At 45.1% G+C, this 24,665-nt stretch overlaps 2 protein-coding genes and 1 long non-coding RNA gene across 5 annotated transcripts in view; 1 reads left to right on the top strand and 2 right to left on the bottom strand.

Moving 5' to 3' along the window:
- IPO8 (importin 8) overlaps window positions 1-1,473 on the bottom strand; it is a 40,634-nt gene extending 39,161 nt beyond the window's left edge. For 2 of the 3 annotated variants that reach the window (XM_060279959.1, XM_060279960.1), the window contains exon 1: window positions 1,221-1,473. In XM_060279959.1, the coding sequence (XP_060135942.1) occupies window positions 1,221-1,304 (84 nt within the window). In that variant the 5' untranslated portion in view covers window positions 1,305-1,473. The remainder of the gene's footprint in view (window positions 1-1,220) is intronic. The other variant, XM_035127531.2, reaches the window with a different exon arrangement.
- Window positions 1,474-3,994: 2,521 nt separating this feature from the next.
- The window catches only part of CAPRIN2 (caprin family member 2), a 34,618-nt gene continuing 13,947 nt past the window's right edge, over window positions 3,995-24,665 (bottom strand). Inside the window, exons 12-20 of the mRNA XM_060279957.1 lie at window positions 23,267-23,319; window positions 19,842-19,937; window positions 14,167-14,280; window positions 13,511-13,660; window positions 12,070-12,268; window positions 11,014-11,175; window positions 9,716-9,816; window positions 7,499-7,562; window positions 3,995-4,878 (exon numbers count right to left, since the gene is read on the bottom strand). Of these exons, the coding sequence (XP_060135940.1) occupies window positions 4,310-4,878; window positions 7,499-7,562; window positions 9,716-9,816; window positions 11,014-11,175; window positions 12,070-12,268; window positions 13,511-13,660; window positions 14,167-14,280; window positions 19,842-19,937; window positions 23,267-23,319 (1,508 nt within the window). The 3' untranslated portion in view covers window positions 3,995-4,309. The remainder of the gene's footprint in view (window positions 4,879-7,498; window positions 7,563-9,715; window positions 9,817-11,013; window positions 11,176-12,069; window positions 12,269-13,510; window positions 13,661-14,166; window positions 14,281-19,841; window positions 19,938-23,266; window positions 23,320-24,665) is intronic.
- Window positions 16,286-23,673, top strand: LOC132592771 (uncharacterized). Its single transcript, XR_009558292.1, has 3 exons — window positions 16,286-16,940; window positions 20,295-20,378; window positions 22,179-23,673. It is a non-coding gene; the product is annotated as an uncharacterized LOC132592771 (long non-coding RNA).

Below are 24,665 nucleotides of genomic sequence, written 5' to 3'. Positions count from 1 at the left end.
AATACGCCCAGCACAGAAACCAAGCATGTTGCCATAGGGAAGCCCCCTTGTACAAACCCAGCATAGCAACTTGGGCTGCATACACCCCATTTAAAGCACATGCAAAGCACACTGCTTTCCCCTAAAGAATCATTGGAACTGTAGCTTACACAGCTATAATTCCCAGCACACTTAAACTACAGTTTACAGGGGAGGATGTGCTTTAAATGTATGGCTTGTACATGGTCATAGTATAGGGCTGCTGCAGCAGGAAGAGAGCTCTCCCTCCCTCAAGCAAGTAAACGTCTTTTGCAGGCAAGCAAACTCTGCGGGATTATTTACAAGGCCTGTGGTAAGCTTCCCAAGGTTAGAGATCACTCATTAGATTTGTGTGGGCTCCAGTCCCTGAAAACATGCACAGTAGTAAATCTGGAAGTCGGCAAAGTGCCTCTTCCCGCTCCCACAGGCTCCTTTCTGGACAGAGTCCTCTGGTGCTGAAAAGACCGAAGGGTGCTTCACTGGGAGGAGGGCTCAGCTTTTGTGGCTGAGAGAGACCACCCGAGGTCCTGGCTGGGTGAAACCTGGGTTCAAATCCCGCTCTCAACCCATGAAAGCTGGGTGTGCCTAAACCTCTCTTTGCCTAAACAACCTCACAGGATGGCTGAGAGGCAGGAGCGCCAGCTTGGGTGCCTGGGGCCATGGGTGCCACGCATCGTGCATGGCCCTGGCGCCGGGATTTGTGGGTGCCCGGCCCCTTCATGGGGAATTTTGTGGGTTCTTGAGCCCCCAGGGATCCGGCACCTATACTGTGAGGGATAAAACACGGGGAAAGCGCACCTCGGGAGGAGGAGAGGCGGGACAGGAATGTAGGCGAATAGCCGTGTGAATCCGTTAGGCTATTTCTGGGTGGGGAGGTGAGCGCTGCGTGGCTAAGGTGCAGTGACAGGATTATCCTAGGAGATGGAAAGAGCGCGCCAACCATGGCGAGCATAGCTGCCAAGTTTTCCCTTTTCTCGCGAGGAAGCCTATTCAGCATAAGGGAAAATCCCTTAAAACAGGGATAACTTGGCAGCTATGATGGCGAGGCAAGAGGGGAAGAGGAGGCGGTGAGGGAGGCCACCCCCTGAGGGGAAAACGAAGCCCCGTCCTCCGCCGAGGCCTCGCGGGATCCCCGAAGTGCCTCCGCCGCGACCCCCTGGGCGGGTGGGCGGAGAAGGGGGCCGGAGGCTGCGCTCTCTCACCTGGTTCAGCTCGCTCTCGGCCGCGAGGCGCAGCTTAGGGTCGATGGTGCCCTTGAGCGCCTGGATGATCCGGTTGGGATCCATGTCTCTCCGATGGCGGCGGGGGGACGGGGGGAGAAAGACAGGCGCCTCAGAGAGAAGGGCCGCCGCCGCCGCACACAATTCCCAGCTAGCCTCTCCCCCTTCGCCACACGGGAGCCATTCACCGGTTTACGACAGCGCGGCTGTCGCGAAGGAGAAGGTGCTTTCCACTTCCCTGACTCTCTCGCGGTGCCCGAATGGCAGGCGCCATGTTGTTGTACGGAAATGAAACACACATTGCGAAGCCGAGAAATAGAGGGAGGGCAGCTAGAGCAGCCGCTCCCGCCCTCCCGCTGCTGTGGCCTTTTTAAAGATGGGGGCGGCCATGGTTTGTTACGGAGAGCATCCGCTGTAGTTGGAGCAAACGGGGGCTTCTCTCCTTCCTTTCCCTTGTTGGCTTCCAGCTGATTAGGGAAAGCAAGGAGGCCGACGCTACTATAGGGCCTATTGCTGGGACTTCGCTGGAGGATCCATTCGCCCGGCAGGTTGTGGCGCTTCAGCTTTCCGAAAGTGTCTCTCCTGCTGGACAGGGGAGTGGCGCGCAGCCCCTCCAAGCTGCTTTGGGCTGCGATTCCCTCAGTCCCAGGCTAAAATCGGCAGAGGCCTTTCCTTACTTTTGGGTACTAGAGGGAGCAAGCTGGTCCTCACAGGTTGAACTTGGCGTGGGTTTTAAAGGTGTGTGACAAGAGAGACCACACGCGCTAAGTGGATGCTCAAAAAGGCGAAGGCTCTTACGTGAGTGCTTAGGGATTCCTCCCAGCGTTTCGCTTTTCTGCCGCCCCGCTGGGGTTTGGGCAATGCCTGCCCAGCCACCCTCCCAAAAACAAAAGCTGCAACTTGCAGCTTATGTCATACTCCATTCTATGATCTTCATAGTTGCGAGCAGCTTTGAGGGGGAAACCGCCCTGAGACCTCCGGGTACGGGGCGGTATATAAATTCTAATAATAATAATAGGTAGCTTACAAATACTGAGGGTGGGGGAGGTAATCAGTCCATGTTATCTTACAAAGTAATATAGATGCATTAGGCTGCTATAGTAAATTTTAAAAGTTATAACTAGCACCTTAATTTGTTGGTTTCCAAAGTTGTACAAGCCTGCTTTTTACCCAGAATAAAGTATTTTTTTTTTGCTACAGACTGTGGGGGGGAAACGTGATGCTACTGCTTGTTTGGTCTGACCCGCCAAACATTTAAAGGGGTGTATACACAGCCACACCCATTGTCCCCCACCCCACCCCAAAACCTTGGGAACTGTATCCCCTCACATAGCTACAGGATTCTTTGTGATAAAATGTACTTCTAAATATATTGTGTGTATGCCGAGTACTAGAACAGTGGTCCAGAAGTCCACCTAGAAATCTTGTACTCATCACAATATTGACACGCATTTAGATAATCTGCTCACATTTATGCTGGCAAGAGAAACCCTCTGCTTGTTGTATGTATGAATAAGGAGCATATACACTTTGAGTGGCAGGTAAGGATTTCTTAACTGTATATGAAGCAGTCCCCAGCAGCTTTGGTGACAGTGCAAGCATAGCATAGTCCATTTCAGGTCCAGGAGTTCACATAGTGCTGTATGTTTGAGCCAATTAATCATAGAATTGTAGAGATGGAAGGAATCCCAATACTGGCATATCCAGCTCTTGCTGTTGAAAACAGTATTCTTGCTAACATGTCAGATGCAATTAAGTGCTAACAGCAGCTCTTAATTTTAACAAGTGTTTCAGCAAAGGATCAAAGACAATTACCCCGTACTACAGAGCCCCATACATCCATGTGTGCAAAAACTAGTCAATGTATACATTGAGCTGAGGAACTAGCAATTAGTTAAATAGCAGCAAGAAAAAATGAGAATTGGTTTAGAGCAGGCATCCCCAAACTTCGGCCCTTCAGATGTTTTGGACTACATTTCCCATCTTCCCCGACCACAGGTCCTGTTAGCTAGGGATCATGGGAGTTGTAGGCCAAAAATCTGGCGGGCTGCAGTTTGGGGATGCCTGGTTTAGATTGTTGCCCCAGATATAGAAGGACTTTTTCCAAGTAGCAGCACTGGTAGGTATCAAGGAGGCAGCATTATCAATAGGACAAGGAACTGCCAGAAAACAACCAGGACTGGTAAAATGTCACTTGAAATATTTTTAAGATTACATTTACTATTATATTTCCCAGTAGATGTGGAGTTCTCCCACATACACTGCAAGAAAGAATGACAATAACTTTGAAGCTTACCCATGCCTTACATTCACATAAGCACAAGCTGGCTACAGCTGTAAAAACTCTATAAAGTAATGGGGAAAGGTAACTTTGAAAGTCATCTCCCAACTTCTTGCTTTGGGTTGTATTCAACCAATTTCTACTTAGAGCTGACCCTTTTAAATTAATGGACCCAGTTCAGTCAAGGGCATTCATTTCAATGGGTCTACTCCAAGTCTTAGATTGCCTATTTTTATAAGGAAAAGCAAGAACATATGAAGCTGCCTTATACCGAGTTGGACCCTTGACTGGTCATCTAGCTTTATAAGTCTACTTTGCCAAGCAGCAGCCGCATCCTTTTAGGTGGGAGTTATGAGGACTGAGTGGGATCTCCTGCATGCAACGCATATACTCTACCATAGAAAGTGGCCCCTTATAAATAAAGGAGATCATGTGCACCCAGCAGTACAGACACTGGTACTAAGGCATATTTTTTTATTGAGGCACAAGGCATTGTGAATAGCCTAGACTTGAGGCAAATTTTGAGCAGTGTAGTAAGCTGATAATTACAGTTCAGGGAGAAATGCAAACATACATTCACAGCTTTACTATCAAGACTACGTCAAAACTGATAAAGTGCCACATCTGTGCTGACCCAACACCATCTCATAGGAAAACAGTTCACCATATCCCATTTCAGAATTATGTGGGTAGGTTTTAAGCAGTTAATGTGCTGTGCAAAATGAGTCTTCCCAGTTTTCACCGTCCTTCACCAAATTGTTTAGAGCAGATCTATTGTAAACATCAGTATTCAGTCTTGATACAGTACAAATCCTGAGAATGTAGAGTACTTCCAACTACTTCCATAAATAGCTCCTCTATGAAGGCGTAACCAAATCTGGTCTCCCTGAAAAAGCTGGAGGACTGCATGATTACTAGCAGTCTCGTGATCTGGAGCACCATCATTGGCATATGCAGATACTAGAATCTCTTCATTTTTCATCAAGTTCACATACAGCGGAACATTCACAGCCAACTTCAGCATATTGAAGAAGAACACATAAGTACCATTCACAGGACAACTAAACCTACCAAGATGGATATTAAAGGCTTCGCCAAGATTGTGTAACAGTAAGTCAAATGTAATAGGTTGGTCTAGAGTTCCAGGAGTAAAGTTGGAAGTTCTAGTAGCCGAAAAGGCAACTCTGATTTGCTGTGGGAAGGCACAGATGTGCACAGGTACAAAGGTGGTTGCTTGGCTCGTCACTGGCATATCAACAGGAGTAATGCTGCGTGAGTCACCCTGCCCAGAGTCCCCACTGTCAAAAGTCTCACTGTCACGTTCTGGGCTGCTCACCTGAGAAGAATCGCTCCATCCTGCTGTTGAAGATTATGAGCAATGGTTAGTTCGGAAGTGACCTTAAATTCAGTATTTCTAGCACTTGTTTGTTCAAGCTTGCATGTTTCAAGCAGTCATTAAAAAGACCTTGTGTATTAGTGACTAGACAGATCCCAGTTAGACTTGCATCTAGTTCTCACAAGTTTTTAATCATTTTCTTCAAAGTGAGTGTGGAGATGGATACAATGTTAGAGAGGCGTGGGTGTTGGTTTCTCGGCTGCAAAGCAACTCCAGCTTCACTCAACCAACAAATATATTGAGTGTGTTCCTCGTGCTGCTGCAAGCCAGCTATTCTTTGGTTGCTGTGCTTTATTCATTCGCCCCACCCCATGCTTATCTGCTCCAGTATTTGTTCAGTATTTAAAAAATCTTCTCCACAAATGGCAAGATAGCCTCCAAAATGCACAGTGGCTCCCTGACTGACAACAGTTGGTGCTGTGCTCTGAAAAAAGCAGAGCTGCTTCATGGCAAACACAAGGGCCAGTCAATCAGCACTGTGCAAGTCCAGATTTCCTCTTAACTCAAACAGGTTTCCCACCTCCCCACTCTGAAAACTGAATGTGTGTGTCAGATATGTAACAAGTGCACTTCCACAGCAAGCTTAGCGTTGAAATGATTCAAGCTTCTCTTCGCCCAGAAAGAGTAGCAGAGGTTAAGATGATAATGCAATAGTTCTACTATTATCTGAATCATGGCACATTGTGTCTTGTAGGATATTTACTAGTTTGTTTAGCTTGAGTTCCAGAATTACGTTTCTCATAATGCCCTTTACTTAAGACTGGATTTCCATTACTTCAACCAGAGTAGTAGTTGAGACAGCAGACCTACAGTGGTTCGGGGAGGGCATGGTGGAGCTGCTACTTTCCAAATCTTGCTGAACTAACACCAACCATGGCAGAAGATGGCTATGGTTTGTCTCTTTCAGTCTAAGTTTATTAATTTCCCCTTCCAATGGGAGTGCACATAATTTCAGCAGCTCCAGAGCTGGTGTAGGGAGGGAGGGCTCTGAATTCAAAACCTCCAACACACACCTCTCTCTCCATACCACCACTGTTGTCAGAGCAACAACAGCAGAAAGCTCTGCTACTCTCTGCTTGTGGAGAGGGAGGTCCATAATATCCTATGGTTTTGAGATGGCTTCCCAGGGATCATAGGATTGCACTCTAAAGAGGGAGAGCTCCATTGGACCCAGCGTGACTTCTAAGCATCCATATGACTGCACTGTCAGAAATGTTTATGGTGAATAAGCAGTGGCTACATGCTCACCTTGGAAATCAAGACAAATACTTAAATATCTAGTTAACAGAAAACACATTTTGGAGGGTGCAATATTCTTACTACCAAAAAAGGACGTATCTTAAAAATGTGTGTTTATTTAGTATAGAAAACCAAGTTACCAATATCAACTGAACTGTTAATCAACACTAACTGAACTGATGCATCCTCGTGGCCACAAGACTGCTTTCAGACTCTGCTTCCTTCCCATTTCTCTCAGTTTTCCTCAATTCCCTTCTTCTGAAGTATTCTCTAACACGAGTTCTACCTCGAGCTCTACCTGATGAGCAATTCTCTTCCTGTCTGTTTTCTTGCCTGTAACCTAAAATACAGAAGCTTTAAGGATTTTATAAACTCTGCACCAAGCTGCTAATGTGGCTAATGTGATAAGCTGAACAAACCATTAGGCCCACTTTAAATCACCTGTGTATAAAGTGGGCTTACTACTGGCTTGAGATGATAGTTACAGTGAAATGGTTGCTCTGAACTGTTTATTTAAGCTAGTATTGGATTCTCTCGAGCAGGGGTTGTCAACCTGGTGCCTACCACCCACTAGTGGGCGTCTCAGGATTCTAAGTGGGTAGTAGAGGGTTCTATGGAAGCTGAATCCTCCTTCCATCGAGCACTGGTGGGCGGTAAGGAAATTTTACCATCAAGATGCATTAGTTGGCGGTAGGTATAAAAAGGCTGACTATCCCTGCTCTAGAGAATATTTTCTAGTCCGTTTTTGCTCATATGATTCTGAGGTATGGAGAAGGAAGAGCGGGAACACTGCCTTTCCATAAAGTTTCCTTTACAGATGAACAGGACACCCAGTGATGGGCAACTCGCCATCCACCAGAGAAGGCAGAGGGAGATTTCCCATGGTGAAAGTCACAGCTGAGAAAACCTTTCACAGTTAAAAGCCAAGTATTAAATAAAAATGCAGCAAGAACAAATCCCAGCATCTGCTAGAAAGCCAGGATATTTGACCGATCCTCCTTGCTTTGGCAAATGATTGAAGAGATGAGACATGATCATCTCTCCTCCATCAAGAAGAGCAGGCTAAGAACTCAACTGAAATGACTACCTCCCCTTCCCCATCATCAATTTTTAATAGCTCTACAAATCATGTTCCTGGGCCAGAAAGAATTAGATTCCTTTTGTGAGCAGAAATGGAGCACATATGTTGCATAAGACAGTTGATTCCAGCCAAAAAACATATGCGGTGAAAGCACATCTGATTATCCAATCACTATTGTATGCAGCCCAATGTTGTTTTATTTCAGATATTACATAATATCTAGGACAGAACTGCATTTCAAGCAATGCTTGAAGAAAACTTACCTCTTGAGGTTGCCCGGCCACTACTAATACCACCTCGCTTATAGTTCTGCTGGTAATTCAAATCCTAGGACACAAATATTTGTTCCTGTTTAGTTAAGCACCTCCAGACAATATTTACAGCCATATAACATCTACTTTTTGGGAAAGGGGAGGGAGAAAAGAAAATTGCTACACAATGTACCTCGGTTTTTGAACGTAATTTGTTCCAGAAGACTGTTCGACTTCCGAAACGTTCAAAAACTAAAGCATTTACTTCAGTAAAACTCAATATGGAAGCTGTGTGGCATGTTCGACTTCCAAAAAGCATGCGAAAACCGAAGCAGTTACTTTTGGGTTTTCGGCGTTCGAAAACCGAAACGTTTGTCCGAGACATTTAAAAACCGAGGTACCACTGTACCTGCACTGAAGTTTATTGCTGCTTAGTGGACATCAGAAGTAGTTAGTCCAACATATTAAATTTCTACCAGCATCAACAGGATGCATATTAAGCACTTTTAAATTAGAATGTTGGTACAGTACATGCCATGAATGTTACTTCTTATTGGGTGTGGGAGGTGTCCAAGTGGGTTATGATTCCACCTATTGCTCAGAAGAAAGGAAACATGATCAGGTTTTCCCCCTTTCTCTACTGGTGTGGTTCTGTTCCAAGGCAGAGGTGATGCCGAAACAACTTAGTAAATATGAGAGAGAGAGCGCAAGAGACAGAGCGTGCACTGAAGAAGAGGAGGAAAAGAATAAAGCAGTGTGGCCTGGACCTACTGATTTCCAAAGCTGAACTCTCAAGAAAAAAAGGATAGCTAGAAGGTAAAAAAAAAAAAATATTCTGAAGCATGTATGTCCAGCTTGCAGTAGTGTATGAAATGTGGCCTAGGTAACATGGCAAATCTGGTGCATTTATAGACAAGGCTGCCAATGTGTAGTGTGTCATTGTGTTGGCAGGTGTAATGACTCATAGAATACAGAATGCAAGTCCTTATCCACTAGGATTGAATTAAAGCCTTTCCCCTACTGTAGTTAGGCAGAAGGACATAAGATACTGTTTTGTGTAAAGGCAAGTGTGTGGGAATGTTGATCTTGAGGACCCAGACATTCAGCTTCTGCCAGGCCCACTCAGAGAGGTGAGATGGTTTAAGGGTTGGATGTGGAGAACTGGTTACTGTGCTCCATAGAAAGACAAGCTGCCCTTAGGACTGAAGGTCAGGTCAGTCCAGAATATTGCATATTGGAAAACACACTGGTGGTCATTGCTGGCAACAGCACTGAGTTCCAAGATTCTCCACACTGTTGTGATGGCCATGAGAAAAAGCACACTAATTGACTGACTAGGGGAGCTCAAAAGGCAGTTTTTATAGTGTATTGATGCCCTTGTGGAGACTCCAGGTGGGGAAACCAGTGGTCTCAGGTATATGTTTTAGTGTGGTGTGACTGCATGACACTTTGATGCACACCTGAACTATGCATCTCCATCCTTTGGGAGGATAGCTCCACTCAGGAGCAGTGCTCCAGGGGCACCCACTCTTGAGTAGTATTGGGAGAGGACTGCTGGAGAAAGAGAATATGATCAAATCTTTCCTGCCTTCAAAGCAGTAGGAGGGGTCATAATCCACTTGGACACCTCTCATGGCCAACCCTTGCTCCAGTATCACTGCAGCTGACAATGTGCTTCATTAAATTGATATGAGTGTATATTCCTTGAAAGTGGAGCAAGTTGTAATACTGTTGCAGCTATCTATCAGCACACTGGGAATTCTGAGAAAGATAGCTCCATGACACACACATTAACCCAGGCATGGCCAAACTTGGCCCTCCAGCTGTTTTGGGACTACAATTCCCATCATCCCTGACCACTAGTCCTGTTAGCTAGGGATTTTGGGAGTTGTAGTCCCAAAACAGCTGGAGGGCCAAGTTTGGCCATGTCTGCATTAACCCAATAAACTTGAGACATATAAACGTATGTCATGTTCTCAGAGTTAGGATGGGAAGCATGAACACTGAATATATTCAGCCCTTTCTAGATGGCATTTCAATTAAAATTAGTCCCTACTAAATGATACATTACAATACTCCACTCAATCTGATAAGTCAAATTTGCAAAGCACCATTAACCTGACTATGTGCAAATAAGTACTTGATCTTTATTCCTGAGTAGGATCCAGGACACCACCACCAAGGGTCATGTATACTTTTGCAAAGCCAAAAATCTTCCAAAATAATTACCCTGTGAGGATACTGCACTGAAGGATAATCTCTACCAGGAAGATGCATTTGGCTATAAAGGCCATTAGGAACAGAAGCCGATCCCCTGTAAACTTCAAAACCTGCTGAACAAAATATGAAATCATTTGCTTTAAGAACTAGAATGATTTGACAGATTGATCTCCCTGTCACCCAGTAACGCATTGGAGAACTCTGATAGTTCCCTCCTATGGGCAGGTCAAATACCCAATATGTTGCTGAGTACTGAGAGGTTCTGACTCTTGCAACATAACTTTGTTTTATGGGTAAAGAGTAACCAGGAGGTTTATCCAATAATTACAGTGTTAGAGAACTCTTCCTGTGTTAAAAAATTAAGGAGTTTATGACTCACTTTGGCAGCCAGCATTTTCAGGCAAAGGAGCAATGCTCAGTAACTATGTATCTGACTTCAGTTTGAGCACATGCTTACAACCAAAGTTATTTAGGGTCATTAACACTTAAATTGATATTCACCTAGTTTGCAATACCAAATAGCATCCAGGAATTACCACCAACCAAATACATGAGTTTTTCTTGTTGAGGTCAAAATCCAACTAGATATGGACAGCAAATGCTACATTTGATCTTTTGGCTTCTTTCTTTTCACATGCTACTACTATTTGGTGAAAGTCACTTAAAAAAACAAGACTAACATTGTGGTTGATATGTACGGAGTTATATAGTTACATATGCAATAAACAATTCTACTCAAAAAAATAAAATTCTTGTTTAAAAAAACAGCTTGAAAAACAAGCCCCTGCTTTTGCTTAAAGTAATGGATCAACTTCATAGATATCTTATTTAGGCACTTGAAAGTTGCCTGTTGAGTGCCTGCCTTTTCAACCTTAAGCTATCAGGCAGCTTACAACAGAGCACCACAAAAGGGTTTGATGCACAGCTGCACAGGCAGATGGCTGCACATGAAATGGGACTTCCCTCCTTGTGCATGGTGCGCTTACCAATTTTAGCATTTGACTCCATTCTATCCTCCGCCTCTGTGCTGCAGCCACACTTTAATGAAAGGTCCCAACTTAGTGACTTCAGGGAACACGGCATTACAGCAGAGACTGGGAAACCCTGTTGTTCAAGCAACCAACTTTGATCCAACCCATTATGTCTTACTACTAAAAAACAACAACCATGAGCAAATAAAGTTTTAAAGTTCAGCGGTTTGAATGTTCCCCTTTACTAAGAGGTTTTTTGTATTGGCCAACTTTATTTTACTTGTCCAATGTTAAGATATATCCATTGGAAAGTATTTCCACAGAAACCATACATACCTTTATAGCCACCAGGAGAGCGATATGAATTGGTTGCTGACCTTGCACCTCGAAGGGTGCCTCTGACTGATCCACGGCTTGTGACAAAAGGTTGAGGTGGTCTAGGGAAAGTGGTCGTCTGTGCTGCATAAAAGGCGAGACTACCATTGCTTACAGGAACAGCTCCCTCAACCAGGTACTTTAAAAATAGCCTTATAATTTTCTGCCTAAAAGCAGGAGTTTCCCTTATTGCTTTGCCCAACCTTTAGCAGCTAAAGACTTTCAAGATAGTTTGCAAGTCTTTACTTTGAACGGTTAGAATCATCTCCCCTATTACTGCCCGTTACAGTTAACCAAACCACTTCTAGAGCTTTAACAAACTAAAGTTTTACAGATAAGTTATCCACCTGCCTCCTTGAAAATCTAATCATGTTTATCATAACAAGTAGTTAATGCAGTTATTTCCAACAATACTTTACTTCATCAAAGGCTGTCACATCAATAATTGCAGTAGAAAACATAAGTAGCCAAAGTTAAAAAAAAAGAGCAACAAAAGTTGAAAGCTTAAGAAAATATTCACGTGGCCCAGGAAGATTTAAGGATCTAAGATTGCTGCTGAATCAGGTCAAAGGCCCTTTTGGTTCAACATTGTTCTCACAGTGGCCAACTAGATGCCTACCTATTGTCCTAGCAGGGCATGTGAATAATAGTGCTCTCTCCACCTGAGATTTCCAGCAACTACTCTGGTATTCAGAGGCATGCTATGACACTGGGGGCAGGACACAACCATTCTGGCTATTGACTATTTATAGCTTTATCCTCCGTAGGGTATTGTTAAAGAAACAGTCCCGGCCAGCACAGTACACTTTTTTCACTACGTGTCAGATAAGATCATGTTTCCTTGGAGATGGGCAGTTGGATACTGCTAAGTCATCACTCTTCAGTCTTTTTCTACTTCTGCTTTTATAGCCACTAGCAGAGTGCCTTGAAATCATTTGGCTTAAATATTGTAAGGCACCCCCATTGCTGAGGAATCAATCAAGTTGTACTCTGATGTCCCCATTACCATTCTTGCACTGAGGTTTTCCTTACCATTTGGCAAACCATCTTGAGAAAAAGCAGTTTGTTCAACATTTTGAGTAGACTGTGGTTTACACTGGGGTGGAGTCTGTGTACTTGCTGTACAAAAATTCTGATTATATCCTGTAGGATGCAAAGAGTTCTCTTTTATATCCCTCTCCCTGCGAGGTGGTAAAGGTGCATTCACTTTGAACACCTGCAACACAACACACAATTATGCAAAAAAGGGCTATTTTTACAGTGTTTCTATAGGCCACATGCAGTATCAAGTCTGCCCCATCTTGTGCTGTGTAGTCTACGCAGAGTAGAAATTTAAGTATTTTCCATTTACGCTGGAGTGGGAAGTCTGGTGCCATGGCCATTATCACATTCTACCAGGAATTTGCAGTTAATTTCAACTAAGTATTAAGACTGGTACTCCTTATTCACGGGGGTTCTAGTCTCAAAGCTGCAGAACTTCAAGTAGGAACTGTAAAACAGTAATTGTATTATTATTTATTTTAAATGTGTTTTTATTAAAGATTTTCTTGGTTTACAAAAGTATGTGCAATGTCTCTTTTTTTCAAGTAACCTTTTTTACAAATCAGTTTCATTAATATTGTGGCCAGGGACAAAGCCAGTCTGGCCTGGCGCTATTAACTAGTGTAGGAAGATTTTTAGGCAGTTGGCCAAGATTGATGTGAATATTTTGTAGTCTTGGTTTATTAATGAGATTGGGCAGTATGATTCTACTTTGAGGCTGTCTTTCAGTAGTTTTGGGATGGAGACTATTTTGGAGTGGGTCCAGGTTTTGGGGATGGGCCCCCTTTTATGATGTCATGGAATAGGCGAGTCATGTAGGACATCAGGTGTTCTTTGTTTTTCCTATAGAATTCTGCTGTGAAGCCGTCTAGGTATGGGGCTTTGTGTGGTTTCAGGTTTTTGAGGACCATGTCTATTTCCTCTGGAGTGATAGGACTGTCCATGAATTCCTGTTCCTCGTCAGTTAAGGTAGGCATGGTCAGTCCTGCTAGGAATTTTCTGATTTCCTTCTCAGGTTGGTTATGGGAGGTGTAAAGGTTGGAGTAGAATTCTGCAAATTATGATGTTATGCCTTTGGGGGAGAATGTTATGTTGCCATCTTTTTTGGTGATGCAGTGTATTCTCGTTTTGAGTGCTTTAAGCAATTGTACTATTAGGTCTAAATGCAGCTGTAAGCATGCAAAAAAATAAAGGGATCCCTTCAGGGAATGCTTCTATTGTAAACTTGTAGTAAATACATCTGCATCTGCTTTAAAAAAAATAGTTCCTACTAAACACGTATCCTCTATGTTCGCTTGCATATTATACAGGGTGCTCTGCTGTTTCTGAGGAGACCCTGGATTTAGCACCTCCTCGTTTATGTCTAGATTTTGCCCTCCCATCTAATTACATTCACCTAGACAGCCAACGTACTTACAATCTGCACAGCCTGAAAGGGAGGTGCTTTCATGCTAACGCTACTACTTGGGGAAGGAGACTGGAAACCCTTCCCTTGGGGTACTGGTGACATGGTAGCTCTTGATGGAGTCAATGATGTCTGTGATTCACTTGAAAGAGCAATAGGAACCTTGAAGGAAAAAATAGTAATATTCTATTGTTATGCCAATGGGAAAGCCATTTACACTGTTAAACCCTATGCTGTCAAAACACCAGCAGTTTCAGCAAGCCAATGGTAGGACATATCAAAGAACAGAATAGCTTCTACTTCATTTGCTCTTGCTGTGCATTTGGGATTTCCATTGTCTCTGCTGACTATGTCAAACATGTTTGAACTAGATGTGTTTCCACTTCAAACATTTACATACAGTACAGAAGTTTAACATGATGGAGATCCTTATGGCACTGAACTCTCATTTTAAAACTTACTAGTTTTCCTTTTCAGATGATCAACATTATATAACAAAAGGATAGCAAACATGGTCCCCTCCAGTTGTTGTTGGACTACAACTCCCATCATCCTTGACCACCCATGCCAGCTGGGGACAACATATCAAGGGAACAATATTTACCACTCCTGCAATAACGGCACACTTTTTTTATCAGTCAAATTCTTACAGTATGTGTCGAACTCACCTGAGAAATTTCAGATTTTTGAGGCATTAATACTTCAGAAATCTCTTGGCTTATCTGATACAAGGACTGAGGTGGACTGAAGTTCTCAGACTCTTGAGAATTTGTAACAGGTGTCTAGAGACACAACCAGATAGTTATTAGTTACTTAAAATGGAAATAAATGCTTGCAAGAAAGCGTGTCCAGATTACACATGGTATTTTGGAAGATGCTGGGAATCAATTATTAAAGAAAGTATATCCTCTTACTACATGCCTAGAATATCAATATTGAAGTTTGGGAAACTCTGAAATGAATCCAAGGCTGCAACCCTTACATCATTCCACCATAATGACCAACTAGCAAAAATACATTTCCTTCTCAGTCAATACTGCATGCATCAAATAACTGTTGTATTTCACTTAATTTCCTTCCCCACCAAATATTACCTAAGAGGAATAAAGTTAGTGCAAATCCACCGACTAGAAGTTAATTCTCTGTTGTTCCAACTACAAGCAAGCTGTGAAGTATTCATATCATGTACAAAAAATAATAGTCACTTCCTTATTCAATACCTATCAGTAGCTTTAGCACTGTAGATTGACATATTCTGGTTTTCAGTTTCCCTTGTAGTATAACACAAATAGAGCTGTATCTTAATTGGCAAAGTACCAGTTGCAAGATCAAGCTACATCTTCAGCTACTACAATCATTTAACTTCCAAGCTATATCTAACTATATTATAATTAAGCAAATATATTTATTTGGGAAGAATGCTTCAAAGAGTCCCAGGGTCAACCCACCTATTTTTTGATAGATACCGTGTTTCTCATATAATAAGACGTACCTATAAAATAAGCCATGGCAGGATTTTCATGCATTGACAAAATATAAGACATACCCCGAAAATAAGCCGTAGTGCTAGGTGCACTTCTGGAGGGCACCAAGGAAGAAGAAGAGGCCTGTTGGGTTGGGGCCCGGAACCGGATGCTGCCACTGCTGCAGCCCCGCCAAAACACCCAACAGCACGCGCCGAGTGGAGCCCCAAGCCAGGGGGACCCAGCAACGCGCCCCGCTGAAGCTATATCTAACTATATTATAACTAGTATCTTGAAGCCCGTTAAAAATAACGGGTGCTAGAACATATGTGGTAAAACATATGTTGTGAAACATATGTAGGTAGGTATGACTGAACTGGGGAAGTGGGTAGCTTTGAGGCACCACCAAAAAGCCCTTTTGGCATGATGGCTTCACAGCAGGGAAACACAGGAGCAGTGAAAAGGATGACAACTTTTTTTTTGCAAGGGAGGAGAGTCATGGAGGGGGGGGCTGATGCAGCCTGCCAGCTAGCCGTCTTTGAGCTAGAGGCCCTAAACAGGAATGCCTGGGGTTAGGGACCCACAACAATCCCTTGCTCTTCCTCTCAGGGTTTTGGGTTCGATCCCCACGTTGGACAAAAGATTCCTGCACTGCATGGAAGGGTACTACAGGGCTCTCAAAGTCCCTTCCAGCTCTATAATTCTGATTCTCTCTCTCTCTCTCTCTCTCTCTCTCTCTCTCTCTCTCTCTCTCTCTCACACACACACACACACACACACACACAGCAATCTCACACAGTCTAAAACCTGAGCTAGAGTGCAAGAATATGCTGGGGATGAAATGGGGGGAATAGAGAGGTGCTTAAGAGCTGTAGATTCTTATCCCTTGGGGCTGAGTGCAGGAAGGGTCGAGTTCATGCCCCAGAGAGTTATAGGTAAGGGCTGGTGTTAGCGCAGGGGAAATGCCGTGGGTAGCATGGAGACACGATTCAAAGAGCGCTGCAGGCAAGAGCTGGAGAGGGTGCTTGCTGGGAGAGCCACCTCAGGCACCGTATTTGCGCCTCAAGCAATGCCTACCTATAGTGTGGGGGGGGGCGTTGAGGCAAAGCAGGCAAGGCGAGAGAGGGAGAGGAAAGCACCCCTTTCTGTGCAAGGTGGTAGGGGCTTGTGGAAACGCAGGCTTTCTGGAGGAGCTTGTTTCTGCAAAGGGAAGCCGGCACGCGCGGGAAAGCTCTCCAGCGAGTGCCTAGAGCTCTCTCTCTCTCATTCTCCAGGGGAGGCTGGGCTGGGGGAGGGGCAGGGGTGGGTAGAAAGCGGAAAAGCCTTTCCATGAGCTGCCTGGTGCAGCCAGGCTGCTGCTGCTGCCACCGCTGCTCCTCCTAACCTCCCTCTCTGCGCTCGGCTGCTGCGTCTGGGAGGAGAAGGGGAGGGCAGCCTTCTGAAGCCCGCTTCCTCCCGAGTAGACCTGCCCGGCGGGGTGCAGAGAGGGCCGAGAGAGAGAGAGAGACTCTCTATTGAGTCTTTCCCTGACTGTCAACTGTATTTCTTACATCTGCAGCAGTTGCTTTTTAAATAATATGATTTTAATGTATCTTGCTATGTTGCAAACTGTGCTGTGCTGAGCGCCTCACTCCCCCCCCCCAAGGACTTTGTGCCTCCGCAGGGGAGATTTAGTATCAGAGGCTCTGACGGCAGAAAAACAGCTGCTGAGCCGGGAGGGGATGACTCGAGTCCCCAGCGCCTGCATATTTCTGCCTCCTTAGCGAAATAAGCAACAGTTTCGAACCCCCCCCCCCCAGGAAGGAGCAGTAGAGAGGAGGTAAAAAAAGGCCTCTTCTCAGAGAGTAGCGCTCAATCCCTCATCTTTCCTGACAACTGAGGCCGGATTGAAATTGAGGCGGGGAGGGCCCCCCGGGGGCTCTTAAAGGGGCCGCGCTGCTGAAGGGACTTGAGGGAAAGGCTGTTGCTGAAGCAAGATGGTGAGTGCGGGGGGATTGCTGGGGCCGCGCGGGGAGGCCCGGCCTGGGCTGGCTCTCCTTTGCCGCTTGCACATTCCCGGGAAGATTTGTGCCCTTAGAGTTCCGATGTGGGGTGTCTTTAAAAACTGCTTCAGGTTTAGCTGCGACGGTTGGTCGGCTGGGAGAGGAAGAGGCCGGGGACGTGGAGAAGGTAAATGAGCTAGGAGCGGAGGCAAGGTGCCATCCGCGAGCTCCGTGGTGGCTGCTTATGTCCTCCCTCGTGTTCGTTGGCTGTGTGGGCTAAGGGGCTGCGGCTTCTCTAACTGGAGCGGCTTTTGTGCTGTCAGCAGCACGCCAACCGCTCAAGACCTGTGCCTGGTGGCAATGCGAGAGGCGAGGGCGAGGGCAAGCGGCGGTTGGCGGGGGGGAGCGTGCGTGTGTGTGTGCACGCGCGTGCAGTCTCTCCGTCCAATCCCTGTGTCCCTGGGGGACATGCACAGTGACCCAGGGACACACGGGACAGCTTGGACGCAGGGACAACTTGGACAATATTATATAGGATTAAGCAAATATATTTATTTGGGAAGAATGCTTCAAAGAGTCCCAGGGTCAACCCACCTATTTTTTGATAGATACCGTGTTTCTCATATAATAAGACGTACCTATAAAATAAGCCATGGCAGGATTTTCATGCATTGACAAAATATAAGACATACCCCGAAAATAAGCCGTAGTGCTAGGTGCACTTCTGGAGGGCACCAAGGAAGAAGAAGAGGCCTGTTGGGTTGGGGCCCGGAACCGGATGCTGCCACTGCTGCAGCCCCGCCAAAACACCCAACAGCACGCGCCGAGTGGAGCCCCAAGCCAGGGGGACCCAGCAACGCGCCCCGCTGAAGCGCCGACAAAGCGCCCAGCAGCGCCCCAGCCAGCGGGACCCAGCAGTGCTCTGTAGCACTTTGAATCCTCCTCCTCCTGCTGTGGCTCAGGGCGCTCTGTGCGGCGCTGCTGGGTGCTTTGTCGGTGCTTCAGCAGCAGCAGCAACAGCCAGTTCAGGGCGCCGAGCCGCGGCAGGAAGAGGAGGATTCAAAGTGCTACAGAGCACTGCTGGGTCCTGCTGGCTCAGGGCACTCCGCGTGGCGCTGCTGGGCGCTTCGTCAGCGCTTCAGCGGGGCGTGTTGCTGGAGCGAGACCGCCGAGCTCCCGCGAAAGCAATTTAAAGGCACCCGCACACGCCGCCCAGCGAGCAGAGGGAGGGGGCACGGCCCGCGCAAGGAGCCACCTGCTTCCGTGGGCTGAGCCTGGTGCGGGGTGGGGGGAGAAGAAGGGGGGAGAAGGAAGGAGGAACCACGTGCGACGCTTTCTGCCTGCCTGCCTCCCTGAGGGGCAGAAGAAGGAAAGCTGCGCGTGAGAGGCGCCCCCGGTGAGGGGCTTCCCAACCCCACCCCACCCCACCCACCTTCCTTCCTTCCTATTTGCTGCCCATAAGGGCAGAAACAAACATGTAAAAAGGGGAGGTCGAGCTTTGTGGCACGCGCGCCCCACCTTGAAAAGACTTTGACAGATTGCTGGCGCCTTCATAAGCTCTGGTGGGCTGCAGCCCCCGCCTCATAAGAAAGGCTGCAGCTTGACGAAGGCTGCTGTCAGTTATTCAAGGCGCTTTTGTGGTTATGATTTGTCGTTGAGCAGCGGTTCCCTCTTCCCAGTAGAGAGGCCCCAAGCTCTACTGGACCCTTTCCGTGGGCATGACAGCAAAGAGAGGCAAGTCTCCAGCTTCTACATAATCGCTATAAAGATGCCTAAAATGGCCAACAGCAGGAGGAATAATTCTCGCAGTGGGCTCGGCTTCCCACTTAAATACACATCCCAGTTAGGAGAGCCAGCGGGACCCAGCAGCAGGAACGCTGGCCGCGGCAGGAGGAGGCAGGCGCCCAGAACCATACGGTACTTACCAGTAATAAAAAAATAAGACACCCCCCCCCCGAGTAAAATATAAGACGGTGTCTTATTTTAGGAGAAACACGGTAGGGTGGTCAGCCCAGTTTCATTGAAAAATTTGCCTTACTGAAAATCGTTCAAGTTTATATTATCAGAATTTCAATTTACTGAAGTGCTATCTTGTAAATGTAAAAACTCTGTTATAGGGATAAAAGGTAAAGGTAAAGGGACCCCTGACCATTAGGTCCAGTCGTGACCGACTCTGGGGTTGCGGCACTCATCTCGCGTTATTGGCCGAGGGAGCTGGCGTACAGCTTCTGGGTCATGTGACCAGCATGACAAAGCTGCTTCTGGCGAACCAGAGCAGCACACGGAAACACTGTTTACCTTCCTGCTTGGAGCGGTACCTATTTATCCACTTGCACTTTGACGTGCTTTCGAACTGCTAGGTTGGCAGGAGCAGGGACTGAGCAACGGGAGCTCACCCCGTCGCAGGGATTCGAACCGCCAACCTTCTGATCAGCAAGCCCTAGGCACAGTGGTTTAACCCACAGCACCACCAGCGTCCCTGTTATAGGGATACATAATGGTAAATTCCAAGCCTGGTTCACACATCACATAAAACCGCTGTTAACTTTAAACTATGCCTTAATGTGAAGAAATGACATGTTCTGCCTGCCTCCCTGAGGGGATGTGAACAAAGACCCTGCTTTGATCATCCTTAACAGTGGAACAGCGGGGGGGGGGAGTTGGCTTTGTTTGATATGCCTTCTCCCAGTAGGGGCTTTTCTCAAAGGTACACCAGCATTTGCTGCACACCAATCTGTCACATTCAGTATCACCTGGCATAAGCTGCTCCCAATGTGTGCATGCTCCATTTCTCAGAAATGGATACCAAAGGGAGGAAGGTCAGAAATAGGCACCCCCTCATTAGAGGGCAACATGTTAATCAGGGTCAAGGGCAAACTCTAAAGAACAATCAGTAACCTGTGGTGTCGCAAGTTCAGTTTCTGATCCAGACAGTGTATTGTCAGAAGTTAAGGAGGTGGTTGAGCCATGCAAGGTTATGGGAGAAGCAGCAACCTGTCAATAGAGGGATATACAATGTAATATATAATGTATTGTATGGTAGACTTCATATATACTGCAGTTTGAAAGAATTCTTGAAAATATTATTTAGGACTTCCAGTTTTTGCCGCCATGGTGAACAGTGGTTCCCACAATAGCAGCCCCCAGGCATGCAGCCAATTAAGGATAATTTGTGAGTAATTATCCTTGCAAGCTCCCCACTTGGGTTGAGGGGGGAGAGCTCTCACTCGCAGATCATCTGGTACCTGCCTCCCACTCCTACGGAATGCAGGCGGGAGGGGTCACTGAGTGCATAGCATCGGAAACTCTCCAACGTGGTCGCCATGAGCAGAGATTCTTCTGTTTTTTAAGGTATATCAGAATTCGGACTTAAGAAACAGGCATGTTCTAGAAGAGGGAGACAAGTTAACCTGCTAAATGAATCGGTCACTACTGGTAAGTGTCAAGGTCTCAATCTGGAGAAGATTTTCATCGTAATTGGATTGGTATGTGCTGGAGAGAAGCCTTTGTTTTCTCTCTATATATTCACTATGCTGTTTTATGATTTAGCAGCTCTTCACTGAAGAAAAATTAGCTACTAATGGATTGTAATTATTAATGGACTGCAATAGGGAATTGTGGTGTTTGCCCACTCATTATGGAGATGTCATACTGGGGGAAAGAGAGAAAGGGTTAATAGGCTGACCAATAAGGAAGCCCAGGGGCGGAGCCCAATTGTGTTTAAGGCTCACCACAGGGGTTTTTGGCAGTTAGTTCGGTTGGTTTCTTGTGGGTGGGAGGCATAGGAGTTAGAGTGAGTTACAGGCAGAGACAGTGAATCGGATTACAATGTTTCAAAGTATTTAAAACTTGTTTGCGTTCACAATACAGTGGAACCTCGGTTTATGAACACCTCGGTTTACGAATTTTCAGTTTACGAACGTCGCAGACCCATCTGGAATGGATTAATTCACCTTCCATTACTTTCAATGGGAAAGTTCGCTTCAGTTTATGAACACTTCAGTTTATGAACAGACTTCCGGAACCAATTACACCCATGCTTCGGGTTAAGTACGCTTCAGGTTGAGTACTCCGCGGACCCGTCTGGAACAGATTAATCCACTTTCCATTACTTTCAATGGGAAAGTTCGCTTCAGTTTATGAACGCTTCAGTTTAAGTACTCCGTGGACTGTCTGGAACAGATTAATCCACTTTCCATTACTTTCAATGGGAAAGTTCGCTTCTGTTTATGAATGCTTCAGTTTATGAACAGACTTCCGGAACCAATTGTGTTCATAAACCGAGGTACCACTGTAAACTGAAATCTTTGTTAATAGGTTACAACCTGACTGAGTCTGAATATATTACTGGGGAAACCTGGTTGGTGGCAGTGGAAGAGATAAGCCGTGGTGGTGCAGGGTCAATAGACCGTGGAATGACCAGGGGCTATGTGCGAACGCCACAGGAATCAACAAAACTTTATAATGCTTATGGATTAATTGAAAGAATGGAACTGTGTGGAAAATATTGTGATGCTGTGTTGCAATACCCCCCCCCCCTACAGAGAACTCTAACTTTGAATTATTATAGTGTTGGCGAGATATCAGCTTGTTATTGGATGGGAGAGTATTCAAAGAAAACGCTGGAAGTCTTCCCAGAGCAGGGGTTCCCAACAAAATTTTCTCGAGGACCCCTCATCGAGCCGCTATTGTGACAAGGACCCCCATTAATTCCTAATCCTAAAATTAAAAAGTGAGAGCCAAATTAAGAGTCTTTTTATATTTTATATTTATACGTTTTTTACAGTTACAACAGAGTACTCCATCAGTATAGTTAGTTTTAATTTTCAGTTCTTAATGAGATGAGTTAAATCTGTCCTTTGAGTCCATTATTTCTGAAATATTAGGTTCCAAACTTGAAACTTTCACTCTGAAATCCGACCGCATGTCGAGCCAATTCCTATATTTGTTTTTCATGAAACACATGGAAGAAAATGCTTGCTTTGTTTACAAACACTACTGTTTTGCAAAGAGGCAGCGCACACCAGGGAGGAGGGAGGGGAATGGAGAAGACAGGGTACCTGCGCAGTAGCGCACAAATGGAGCCGATGCGCGCAAAGGTGAGCGTTAGTAGAATGCGCGCACTGCCTCTTTGCAAAACAGACTCTGCGCTAGACTCTGCTCATGCAGGAAGCGGCCAAAACAAAAAATCTGTTATCATACGAAATATATTTAATATATTTTTTATTCTAATAGCATCTTGCGGACCCCTGGGGGTCCGCGGACCACCTGTTGGGAACCACTGGCCCAGAGTAATGGCCAGATGCCAGGTGCTGGATCACTTTCAGTTTTGAGAAAAGCAAGATGACAAAAGGTACGCAGTAGAACTGAGTCTTTGGAGTGGGGGCGGAAATGCCGAAAATGATTGATTACAAGAAGGTTGAACGTTGGAGGGGGAGCATTCCACACAGAAAGTTACCAGATATAAACACCTCTTGCAAATTAAAGGATATGGAACAGTTAAATACGAACGAAAGTCAACACATCATTGGCTGTTAAAATAAAGGATCAACATTGGAATTGTATTATTTGGATTAAATAAGTGGATTGGAGTAGGAACAAGGAATCAACATCTCCTAAAAATCTCCTAAAATCAGAAGTCAACCAAAATGTTTAATTTGGAATCTGACAATTGGCTTTTTAAAATTGAATTATGATTTGGTATGTGGTCTATACTGGATTGTTATTGATGAAAAATTAATAAATATTATTATTAAATTATTATTTCATTATCATAAAAATTGTCTATGCCAAATAAAAGTTTTACTGCTAGGTGCTCCTTCATATTATGTAGGCGTACCCAAGACTGACTGATTTTGAAGAGTACTGCTGCACCTTACATTGAACTGACTTGAATTAAGATTACTTACATTTCACAATGAAGCAAGAACCTTTGCTCCAGGTAGTCCTGCAGAATTTTATTCCTTTAATACCAAAAGGGAATGCAAGCTAGAATACTTGAATAGAACTGTTCAAAAGTGGACTGGCTACTGTTTCCTGATGTTAGTCTGAGCCCCAGTTCTGATGCAACAGCCAAATGCTGTTGAGAACTGGCTTTGAACTTATATGTCATGATGCCCAAATCAGGCTAATTGTAATAAGAAGGCACCTTACTCCAAACCACTGTTTAGACTTCATGGCAAATTATGGTTAATGTAAAATTGAGACTGAATGTGAATATCTGGCAAGGGTTTGAAAGCCTGTTTGACAGCCATGTTACAATTTTTCTTTGATGTCTGTATTAGGCCTCACATGCATTGTGACAAATGGCTTATCACTCTTACCTGAACCAGTTCCTCAGGGAAATCATTTTGGCTTGAAGGTTGTTCATTAGGTGCTACAAAATATGGGAACATTTGGTTATGCCCTTTCTACAAAGGAAACTGCTCTTCAAATATCATAGCTGAACAACTATCATAACATTGTATGCCTGATGCTAGATAATCTATTAAGACAATGCTCTAACATATAAGGTTTTATTTAAAGATGTTTATTGATACTTGAAAATGGAGTTGTAAAAAGTCAGCAAGATGTACAAATCAAAAGAAAATAAAAACCATAATAACTATCACAAGCCATCATCAACAAAACATCAGCTGAGAAAGGGGACAGTGTGAGACATGTCAGGCCAACCAAAGAGTCTGTTGGGAGGAGGGGAGGTAAATACTCCCTCTATAGTGATGTATGAGTCACTGGAGTTTTGTACAATACTTTATTGTTTGTTATAAAAGTTATAAATAGAAACTATGCTATGTCAAAAATATCTGCAGTGGTAAGTCAGATAATACAATTTCCCATACACTCTCTAACCATTTAGTATGTGGAGGGCTAACAGAAAATCTCCCTTGAGGTTTTACATTTAAGATAATTAGTTCTCATTTAGTGACTATTTGTGTCAAGATCAAGGACCAAGTTTCAAAGTTTTTAAAATTGAAATTCAAAGATAAAACTTTTGAAGTAATTTCTAACAGGAAGAATTAAGTTCTGCTCCAGCATCAAGCAAGATTTTGGATGCAATGTAATTTAAGAAAATGTGTTTCCCAATTTACTGCTTAATAGAAATAGAGGCTTTAAGAAAATAATGAACTCAGAGTTAAATTAAAGTTTATCTCTTTTTTTAACAGTATATCTCTGCACAATCTGTATAGTACAGTGATACCTCGCAAGACGAAATTAATTTGTTCCACGAGTCGTTTCGTGTTGCGATAATTTCGTCTTGCGAAGCACGGTTTCCCATAGGAATGCACTGAAATTTAATTCATGTGATCCTATGGGGGGGAGCACAAAAAAGGGCGCCGACTCACCCGCCACGGATGTTTTTCAGGGGGAATCAGGAGGAGGGCCAGGGAGAGGCTCCCTCCCTCCTTCCCCAGCAGCCGGACCCTTGCGCCCAACCAGACAGACAGCCCGTTCGCGCGCAGGCGGCTTAAGATGAGTGAGGGGGGATCCGGCTGCTGCGGAAGCCGGCGATGGCGGCGGCGGTGGAAGCGTGAGACGGGCGGGCTCCGGGCGACGGAAGCGCGTGGCGGGCGAGATCCGGGCGATGGCGGCGGCGGAAGCGCCAGGTGGGTGGGCTCTCGGTCTGACTTTCTCCTCCTCGCAATGCCCTGCTTTGTCTTGCGAAGTTTTCTATGGCACGGCCATAGAAAACTTCGTCTTGCAAGTCTGCCAAAAAATCGCAAA

Source organism: Zootoca vivipara, chromosome 10 (assembly GCF_963506605.1).
Source record: "Zootoca vivipara chromosome 10, rZooViv1.1, whole genome shotgun sequence".
Taxonomy (NCBI): Eukaryota; Metazoa; Chordata; class Lepidosauria; order Squamata; family Lacertidae; genus Zootoca; species Zootoca vivipara.
The sequence above is the reverse complement of the archived record's forward strand: the minus strand, read 5'-3'. Positions and strand labels throughout refer to the sequence as shown.